This window comes from Antrostomus carolinensis, unplaced genomic scaffold (genome assembly GCF_000700745.2).
Source record: "Antrostomus carolinensis isolate BGI_N321 unplaced genomic scaffold, ASM70074v2 scaffold29992, whole genome shotgun sequence".
NCBI lineage: Eukaryota > Metazoa > Chordata > Aves > Caprimulgiformes > Caprimulgidae > Antrostomus > Antrostomus carolinensis.
In genome coordinates, this window is record NW_010300662.1 from 1 (window position 1) to 10,630 (window position 10,630).

Here is a 10,630-nt window from a genome sequence, read left to right on the forward strand (position 1 = left end):
ATATATAGATATATTTAAAAAAATTCAATGATCAATAAATTGGAAAACCATTAAACCTTCACATATGACTGAAGAGACTTTTGTTTCATTTGCTGGTAGCAATCTATCTTTTAGTCACATGCAAAATTAAAAGGTATTCAAATGTAATCAATACATGAAAATTGTTTACAAATGGAAACCAGAAATGTTGCCAGTAACAAAATAAACCAAAATATTTATGGCCCCCCAAAGATGTATGACTCACACATAATTTATCTTTCTAAGAATCTGTTCAGGCACCATTTATGCCTCATAGCAAAAATTTGTTTATAAAAAAATTAATATAAGAAGCATTACAACACTTTATAAATAATTTACAAAACATAATACAAAATTAGAAAACTGTAAAAAAAATCACTGCACATGAATGGTTTTAAGACTGTGGGATGAACACCATTTTTCCTTCCAAGCTGGCAATTTTTATTTATTTTACATTTTTCACTGTCCTAGTTATATCCTTCTGATAGGTACTTTGGAACAGAAGAGAGCTTATGTAACTGCTGCCAGCGTATTTTTAAACATTTAGTATCTTTCAGACGCTGTTTAGTTAACTTTTTTTCTTGGGGGATTTTTCTTCACCAGATTTAGAGCAGTCCCTGGGAGAATTGGAAATTTAAGTTTTTAGGCAAAGAATGGTTGATGGTTTTGTTCCCAGGCTGTTGATGATGGAGGTGGAGGGGAGGGTGTACGCTCTCAAGGGTGGCTGAACAGGTAATTGTCTGTGGCATTAATGACTAGACAATTAGCAGCGTACTGAAGACATGGGTAGGACCTCAGGACCATCCACTTCCAAATGTGATCTGTTCTTCCCTGCTTCCCTGTTGGCTTCTGGGTGGTCTCCCGATTGGTATGTAAATTGAATTGTGGCTGTTTGTTTAGGGCTGTTTGGTACAGATAACATAGTTGTATTTGTGGATATAGGTATCTATGGAGATATCTAGAGAGGGAAAAAGAAAACCCAGAGGGGCAGATGTTGCTGTAAGACTCTCTTGACTTCACATACTCAGCTTGGGTAAAGCATCTTTTTTGTCCCTCACAATTTGCCTGTGGTTACTGAGGTGTTTCTGCCCCCAGCAGATATTTATATATCAACAGTCGGAAAAGAGTCAATAACAATTCTCACTCTCCTCCTCATAAAAGCAATACAGAAAATATCCCTAAACAGACCCTGCTGAAGCTTAAAGCCTAAAATGCATTTGCTGGACATGAGCCCAGCGCGGAGTACTGGATCCTCAGCGCTCTCCAACCCTGACCTTTGAGAGTGCTCACATTTAGAGGCAGTTTCTGGCACAGATAATGGTCTTTGAAGTCTTAAAACTCCACCAACCATGCAGCAAATACCCCATTCAACAAGGCAAATCCCATTAAAGAAACAGTGAAGGCCAGATTCAAAGCCTAGTGAAATCAATGGAAATCCCTTTCTTTCACTAAATTTTGGATATAGCCTTGAGTTCTTGAAAAGTCTCTAAGAGAGGTGCTATTTGAAGACTCCAGCACTTCAGGAACCTCTTTCAACATCCTGGGTAGACCAGCAAAAATCCAGCACAACCATCCTGAGGTCAGTGAATGCAATCAGGAGTTATACGAGTAGAATTTTACTCTACCACCTGTACAGTGAGCTGAACCAAATCCCCAGCGTTATCTTTTGGAAAGTCCTGATCAAGATGCAGTTTCTACCCTAATAGTGGGCTGAACCCCAAACCCAGCAGAAGATGAAAATCACAGGTGACCTTCCTGGGTCAGCCCATACCCCATAGAGAACCTGAAACATCTCTCCCTCTTGAGCCTTGGCATACTCGTAGGTCCAATGACTACAGTACTTTAAGAGATTCTTGTCCAATTTAAAAAGAAGCCACGGAGATAAGGTGTCTTTAAAAGAAAATCAATTCACCTGAAACATATTGCAGGTGACCCACCTTACTATTCCCAAAGGATATTCAATAGGTTTCCCTATATCCTGATTGCTTCGTCTAGCCAGCAGTCACAGCAAACACCTGCAGAAGCACATCCTCCTACTGAAGAGGTCAACAGGGAAAGCATCAATATCGGGGTGACATCAAAAAAAAAAGGCAGAAGGAACAAAGCACTACCACTGAAACAGTCTGTAGTGACATAATGACCAAAACATCCTCATCACTTCTCGGCCTGTCGGTTTGTTTTCATCAGAATCTCAAAAAATTTCTTTGGCTAGCGGACTTTGGAGAGAAATTGCTTCAAACAGAACCATAATATAGATGCAGCACTGAACCAAGTGTGCAGTTTGTGTTTATATTACAAAATGAGTTTCGGTGACCTCTCCAGGTTCATGGCCAAAGGACAGAGAAATCCCAAGCTACACGGTCGACAATAAGCACAATGTTCAGCGTGGGCTGACAGTTCATGAGACATAATCCTAATCCTTCTTTGTCCCCTATTGCATTTCAGCATATCAATATAAAAGTGTTCAGATGTCACTTTTCTTTTTAGAAATCCTCAAACAGTACTGGGTTATTATGTGGCTTTGGGGAAGGGGTGGAGAATGAGCTGGAAGGGGGGTGGCAGCAAAAAGAATCAGAAAAAAAAAAGAAAACCAGAAATGCAAACCAAGACATATACCCTTAGAAGAGAAATACCAGATCCTACAAAGCACAAGAAAAATAAATTGTTTTTTGGCACCCAAACGCTTGGAGATTGTAAATCTGTTGATGAAAACAAAAGGAAGGAAAAGAAAAGGAGGTGACGGCCATGGAATGGCTTTAACACCTGTTTGGACACACAAGGATGAGAGAAATTAATCCTATTGTTTTCCTCTTTGCAAAATACAAATGTAAAAATTTGTAACACAATTTTACACTCATAAAAGAGCAGACTAACAACAATCTAGTTTGCAATGCCATGTTTCTGACTTTGGTTAATAGTTTTCATAGTGAATCAGCACTTGATACCTGAAAGGTTACAGTCACTCCTCCAGGTGGCAGGCTTGTATTCTCTTTTAAACAGATAAAAGTTTTTTTTTTTTCTTTTTTTTCTTTTTTTTTTTGTTTTGTTTTTCCTTAAAATGTGTTCACATTTTCATAATATACAGAAAAAAAGTAAGCAGTTATTTGGTTTACTTTAAGTCCATTTAAAAAAACTGGCTTTTTCTTTTTCTTTTTCTATTTTTTTGGGAACTAATTCTACGACACACACACACACTAAGTGTCGTGTAGTTGTTTTGTTTTGTTTTTTAAATAGGAAAACCCACAGACATTTATAAACTGTTCTGTCCTTCTTGTAGTTTTCTCAGTCTTTTACTTACAAGGGTGATGAACAGGTATTTTCAGAGTTCGAATGGTTACGTTTCTGTTGGTGCAGGGGTTGGGTTTTTTTTTGTGTGTGGTTTGGTTTTGTTTTGTTTTTAGGAGTTTTCTTCCAGAGAGTCTGTTAAAGGCTCCATAGGAACTGCCGTTGCGGGCTCGTGTTGTTTCAAACGTTTAATTGTGTTCTTCAGCGCTTGCCTCTTATTGCAGAACCAAACTCTAACTACTTCCCGGTCATAGTTCAGTTTCTCTGCAATCTCTGTCATTTCTTGCCCAGAGGGGTGTGTGTTCTTCTCAAAGTGGGCATTCAAGATCTCAAGGGCTTGTGGCGTGAATGAGGTACGCCTCTTGCGCTTTTTGGATGGTTCGCTTCCGATAAACTCGGTAAGGTTCTGCATACCTGCTCGATGGCGGGCCTCAGCCTCAGCCATCCACCGCTCAAGCACCGGCTTTATCTTCTGGGCACTTTTAGGGGTGATGTCCAGCTTTTCAAACCTGGCAGGATACAAAAGGCCAGGGTTCAGTTTGGCTGTCAGACTGCTAGCTATAGTGTTCTCTTGGGCTTCCTGTGGTAGGAAAAAGTGGCTTCTCAGGATGGTGTGTCTGAGGGAAAATTGAGAAAGAAGAGTCTTACACTGATGCTCTGCCAGGGTGGGACTTCCTGCCTGCCTGACTAATTGACTGGCAGAGGTAATTTACAATGGATTACGAAAACTATCAGAAAGGTATATCTATAAATATATATCTATATATATATATAGAGCTAGATATTAAAGCTAACACAAAACGAGCACTACAACAAAATTCTAAGTACACTAAATAATACAGGTTATGAGTTGCGTTTTCATATTTCTGACGATCTTCAAAACCCTTAAGGCTAAGTCTAATTACAGGAAATGACATCAAAGGCAATTGCTCTTGATCATCTCTGCTTTGTGATTAATCCTTTTGTTTCCCCTCCCATCCCGTGTTGTCCAAACACCACGGGTTTAATAACACAAACCAACGGCAGTTACAAGCCTCTGAATATCAGGTTTCCTTTCCTTTCATTTTTTCAGTAATTTTCACTGTTTGCAAGTTAACGCTACATCCCTTTTCTGGGTCGGAAAAGGATTCCCATCGCTACGGTGGTGTTCAGCTGAAACAGCTGGACACTTTGCAATTATCTTGACTGCCCCCACAATGTGCAAAGACAGACTCATGTTTTCCAGATGAAACCCAGCATAATAGTCTACTAATATGCTGTGGCACCAAGCTGGGTTTATTGTGGGATTTCTGCAAACTGTACCAGAATGATATCATTTCCTGTAAATGAGGTCTTCTATATATCATTTTGCCATCAAAAGTCTTTTGCCAAACCAGATTTTACAAGTCTTATAAAACATCTGGAAAAGCAGCCACACAAAGCTTTAATCCTTTCAAAAAAAAAAAAACAAGCAGAAGAGCTGAGTTCACATTTCAAGTCTTATAAATACTTGTTTCTTTCATTTACCGAGCTCGTCCTCTCTTGCCACCCATTAAAAAATGTCTTAACCCAACTCCTCTGATGCCACCCATTTGTATTTCCCCATTTTGTGGTATTTAACATTGTGGAAAGGCAACAATTATTGCGTGGTGCTGAAGCACCGCCACCACTAATCACGACGTGCTCTGGAGATGAGAGCCACCGAATCAATGCCCTTGTGCAAAGCAACTGGGTGACTGGGGTTGACAATTTTTAGTGTCTCTATTCAGCATGTGGTGGCTGCAGAAAATATTCCAGCAAGAAACAGTATTTCTCACAAACAAGCTATACGACAAGTAATAATTTCAGTAAATAACACTCCAAAGAATGTTTAACTGGTGCCTGGGATGCTAGTGTAGTACTGACTGCGAGGTGTCCTTCCTTGGTGTCCAGTGATTTATCAGGCTGAAGTGTATGTTTTAGAACACGTTGTCTTGAGTTAAGAAAATGCCGTTATTAGCAGGCAGAACATATCAGCAAGGTGGTGTGATTGCTGATGTGATCTGCACGGGCCACCGGGAGACTCTACTTCTGTCTCCGAGTTGGTCATTCCACTTGCTTACCTTACTGCCCCTTCCCTGGAGTTCATGCTGAACCTCTTTTGTTACCATTAAAAGTTAAACCTACTTATTTCCGAGGGACAGCATACTGCCACTGAAGCAGTTTGTCTTGGTGCTTAACAAGAAACGCATGCTCATAGCAGGTTTTCACATTATATCCAAATTTATATCCATCTGGAGGGGTCAAAAGAAGTAAAAAAAGCCCAAAACTATAACCTTGCAAGTGTTTGTGACCAGCTTCTGCACACAGTCCTCATGTTCTAAGCAATTTGCTCCTCTAAGGAGTCCTCTGTAAAAGGTCTCCTAATTCTGAGGTTTTGTTAGTCATGTCTGTGCTCCAACTTCATATTTCTTTGGTGTGTTCATGATAATTTGTTAGTGGGGAATTCTTTCTCTTAGTAAAATTCAAACCATCCCCAGTGGTTTTCTCAGGTGAGAGGTTGATGGAGGAAATGAGAAGACAGCAAACTAGAACAAAAGCAAAGGAAACTGCAATTTATCACTTTAAAATCTAGTATTGTTAAACAACAACTGAAGGCTACAACAAATTGGAAAATTGATAAAAACTCCACCAGTTTTAGGCATTCTTTACCAATTGACCAGAGGGAAGAAAAAAAAAATAAATAAAATTAATCCTTAGCAACAGGGAGCAATCGCATTCATATCATTGGCACTGCTTGTTAGTGTTGATGCTGCAGTACATGTTGTTTGCTGTAACAATATACAAGTCTTGAAACAAATTTCCCAGCAGTAGTATCCTTGTATAGACTGAATAAAGGTTATTTTCTACAGGGAGGTATCTTATAAGAAAAAACAGTAGGGGAGACCATAGAAGTGAGAGGATCCTATGGAGCTTTTTGTATTTAACAACAATCAATGGGTTTTATGGAAAATCATTGAGCAAAATGTGAGCTGCAAGCTCACTACCCCATACTGATGTTATTTATAACCTTCGTCTTAAACTGCAGGAAAAGTACACTTCCGTTCTATGGGGAATACATTAAAAGTATAAAGAGCAGATAAAAAGACAGAGCATTTCATGGATCACCAAGAACAAAATCCACTTAAATGAGCTTAGAGTTGGTTTCTTGGCTTTCACTGATGGAGAAGGACTATAAGGCATTGCCCAAGAGGAAAAAGCTGTTACCTAAGTGTGTTTGTTACCTCATGCATAAACATGGGATTACTGTAACGCACATACATGCATATACGGTGTCTGCTTCTAACGACCTTAACTCTGTCAAGACTGCATTATCAATTCTTGTGATTAGGGCAGATTTCCACTTCTGCTTTGCATGCATGGGCTGCCTGTTTGCTTTTTGGTTTTGTTTTTTTTTTTTTTAGTAAACATTTGGGTGATAAAAGATGAATAGCTGTTGGTTTGCAAGATAGCAGGAAGGATAATTTTTTCCCTTCAGTGTTGCCTAGGTAAATCATCATTAACATCCCATATGTGAAGTGCTAACCACAGTAATACAGGTTTTAACTTAGCAGGGAGGCAGCCATGAAATATTTGTTCAGTAACCCTATCTGTAGAAAATGGCACAGTATGAAGAGGGTCAGCTGGTGCTTATCCAGCATCAGCAGGGTCTCCAGCTCGTCGACTGAATTAAGTCTCAATGCCAGGAACATTGTTTCTCACTTGTTTAAAAAAGAAGGAGGGGAAAAAAAAAGACTGCAAGGGGTACACGATAAGAATATTTTACCTGCTAGATACCAGCATTATTGGCTAATTTAAATCCCAGGTTAAATAATACATTCTAAAGACATGAGACTCAAACACAAGCATGCTCCTAGCAATAATCTGAATAACTCTGAAGAAGAAAGAGAGGAGAGGAGTTTATGATGTAACTCGTTACCTGCAGATGGCAGACTGGCTATAGGCTGGGCCTTCCGTGGCGCTTAGGGCTTGGCCAACTTGAGTCTGCGTCAGGCCAAGGGACAGGCGCCGGATTTTAAAAGCTTTGGCAAATTCTCGGATTTCTTCCAGATTCACCCCATCCACCTCTCCAGTGGCTGTTTGAGGATCTGTTGAAATATTTTTGTTATCACATCAGTTCTTTGCATCACGTGTGAGCGGGTTAGGCTTACACCAGCTTTCATTGTCAAGATGTTAATTTATTTTTTTAAAATCCTTTTTCCCTTTCTAATCTTCCCCAAACAGAAACAGGCTTGCCTTGGCAGGTGTGTTAGGAAGCACGTTCAGATTGCTAAAATGCTACCTAGGCTGCAGTGTTTCCAGGTGCTGGTGAAAGATTTTCAAAGACACTTTGTTGCTGAATTCCTGAAAATGGCCAACTTGCCTCTGAGTGAGGTGGTACCTGGGCTCCTCTCTGCCATTTGTGCCTTGCAAAATATCTCCCAGGTTGACAAGTTCCCTCCCGTTTCCTCTTCTTACTACCTACTGAAGGCTGATGTTAATATATTTATTTGCAATCTGCTGGGAGGGATAAATATACACACGAACTGCTTGGGTTTTTCATTTGAAATCAAGACTTTGTTTTATCTAAAATTAATGCCAAGTAAAGAGACTCACAAACCTTCCTTCCCTTTTTGCAAAATACCCAACCCAAACGTCCAAAATAACCCAGCAAATGAACAAGCTCAAAGAAAAATCTGCCTTTAAAAACTCCTTAATTTAAAAATAATCTTTTAAATACGCTTTTTTGAGAAGCAGCCTTTCAAGCTTTTCATTCTGCCTCCCATCAGGTTGATAATCAAGGAGCAGCAACATCAGCCATTAGGTTTTGGATGGTAATGCCGCAGTTTTTTGCTTTTACATTAGCCCCTCAGAAGATAATGTTATGATGCTGTGAGAATAAATCTGTCCTTCCTCCCCATAGCAGTTTACTGACACAGAAGCCTTTGTCCCTGAAAGGGCACATAATAAAGCATGTCTACCACAGGAAAGCTCCTTTGGTGCTGGATAACTCGGTCAATTTAGGACTTATCAAGGGAAATGACACAACAGCTGGAGAATGGAACTTTTTTTTTCCCCCCAAGCTACTGATCCCTGGCTAAATGAAAGCGTTTGCCAAGTCGGAGACAGCATGGGACTGGGATGGTGGAAGATTTCAAAGTGTTGTGCAATCCTGCGTGTAGTGAAGCCATTCTCCCAGTGAGACATCTCTATTGTTCTTCACCTCATTCCTCAGACTTCTTAGGTGAAAAGTTTGCAGCACAATAACCCATCAATTTTTGTAAACGCAAACGGTTGTCCAAGGATGGTGCTACACTACATTACTATTCTGAACCCTACATGAGAGTGGCTCCTGCTACTACTGCCATAGCTAAAGACTTGTCAGCATTATAGTAACAAAGCTTTCGTTTTCAGGGGTTTATAAACCTGATGTAAAATTCCCTTATGATGGAAAAGCCCTATAAAAAAATCTTTTTGTCTAATAACAGACAGAGGGAAGAGGTTTTTCTGCTATATAAATTTAGCCTGTACCCATTCATGGCTTGAGTGTAAGCAGCACACGTAGCAATAGTATTTTAAAAATATTCATGTATGCAACAAGGGACCACATGAACTCTGCATACAGGTAGACATGCACATGGGCTGAACCTAGTTCTGACAACGCTCTACACTCGGAATTGTCCCTCCTGTTGTCAGTTCTGTGCTTTGGCTCACCCGTGCACACACTCATTCAGTATAAAGCCAAGAGATGTATTATTTGGTTTTAAGTAGTCAGTGCTATGACAGAAGCCACTCAAGTTTGTAAAGTAATTGTCTTTAGAGGTGTGACATTTTCCTCCTTACCCCATACACAGCCTATCTAGCATACCAGGTCTGATTTTCAAAGACAGAGAATGGAGCTGGATGCTTATCTGCCCTTTGGGTCTCTGAAGAGCAACTGATAAATGTACAAAATATCGTAAATGATAATGGCCTCAAAGATTCCCTTGAGTAAAGTGCACTAAGATGGTAACCTTCCTCACCTCTTTCCTTCCTTCACTTTAAGGCCTCTGACAAAGGCTATTAGGGATGTGACAAAGGACAATTCAGGTGCTCCCAGAGAACTTACTCAAAGTAGCAAATGCTATGGCAACTGGCAACCTCCCCAACTCCTGTTAGGAATAAAAAGGGAGGTAAGAAAGCTAAAGGGTTATTTGCTTGCACATGATTATAGAAGAATTCTGCCAAATTCTGCTGGATCCTTCTGGTATGGCACTGTTCACAACGACAGTGAAAATCATGGAAAGTCCTTTCCTGCTTGGGGGGCTTGGAAGAAGGAACAATTAGTCTGAGCTCTCCTTGAGATGAGAGAAAAAAAAAAATCTGTAATGCTCTTCAGGAATGTGGGAGTACATTGTAATATACGTCAGAGTATCTGTTGAGAAAGAGGCTTCATTCCTACATAGTGTCTTTGGGAGGAGCAAAGCACTAACAGAGGTGGACCGAAACACTGAAGCCTTTTATCCCTGAACTCTAGGGAAAATAGCATTTGTATCAAATCAGAACCACTTCTACTTCAGGTGTGATTCAGAGCCCTTTGAAATCCATAGAAGTAGTCCCTTGATTTCTGTCAGCTCCATAAAACTCAAATAGTACTTGTGAATACCACTCTGTAGACATTATCATTATAACAGCACTGGTCTGGTTTGCTCTATTGCCATTAAAATGCCATCAATACATAATCCTGGACTCTGTGGACTAATACATATACATATATAAACATATACAAATATACAAGGGACTTGGTTTTAATAAGTTCTGAGCTCTCAGAACACGTGTTTAGTACACTTCACATTTTAGGAAGAATAGCTTATTGAGGACTGTAAATAAACCAGTTCTTTTTAAATTCAGTGGGTATCCTAGAGAAGGCAGCACAGGTGCTAACACACAAATAAAGACTATCAGTCTCATTGAGTGGTTGGGATTTACAGTAACAGCATTTAAAGGCTCCCAGTGTACGTTATGGCTTGATAAAACAATGGTGGTGTGTCTATGAAACTACTGGGTGTTGGAGAAAAGTGAGAGAGTTGTCTGGGACCATTCTAGGGCGTATGTGTACATATCTCCTAACAAAAAGGAAGCCATCTAAAATTCCCTCAGATGTCCTGGTGGACACTGAGAGTGGACAAGCAGAGTGGAAGAAATAAAATCCACAGGCTCTCCTTCTGCATTGAAACCCTTTTTTTCCTACTGAAGGGAATACTGCTCCCCCCCTTTTGAGCTCTTCTGAAAATCCCACATGAGTTTGTTGGTGAGTGCAAATTTGCTGTGATTTTAATAGTTAGGGGAA

The 10,630-nt window shown here is 39.9% G+C and overlaps 1 protein-coding gene across 1 annotated transcript in view; it reads right to left on the reverse strand.

The window, feature by feature from the left end:
- Positions 1–3,075: 3,075 nt before the first annotated feature.
- The window catches only part of POU6F2 (POU class 6 homeobox 2), a 30,810-nt gene continuing 23,255 nt past the window's right edge, over positions 3,076–10,630 (reverse strand). Inside the window, exons 4-5 of the mRNA XM_010163212.2 lie at positions 7,241–7,409; positions 3,076–3,920 (exon numbers count right to left, since the gene is read on the reverse strand). Coding sequence (XP_010161514.2) covers positions 3,416–3,920; positions 7,241–7,409 — 674 coding nt within the window. The 3' untranslated portion in view covers positions 3,076–3,415. The remainder of the gene's footprint in view (positions 3,921–7,240; positions 7,410–10,630) is intronic.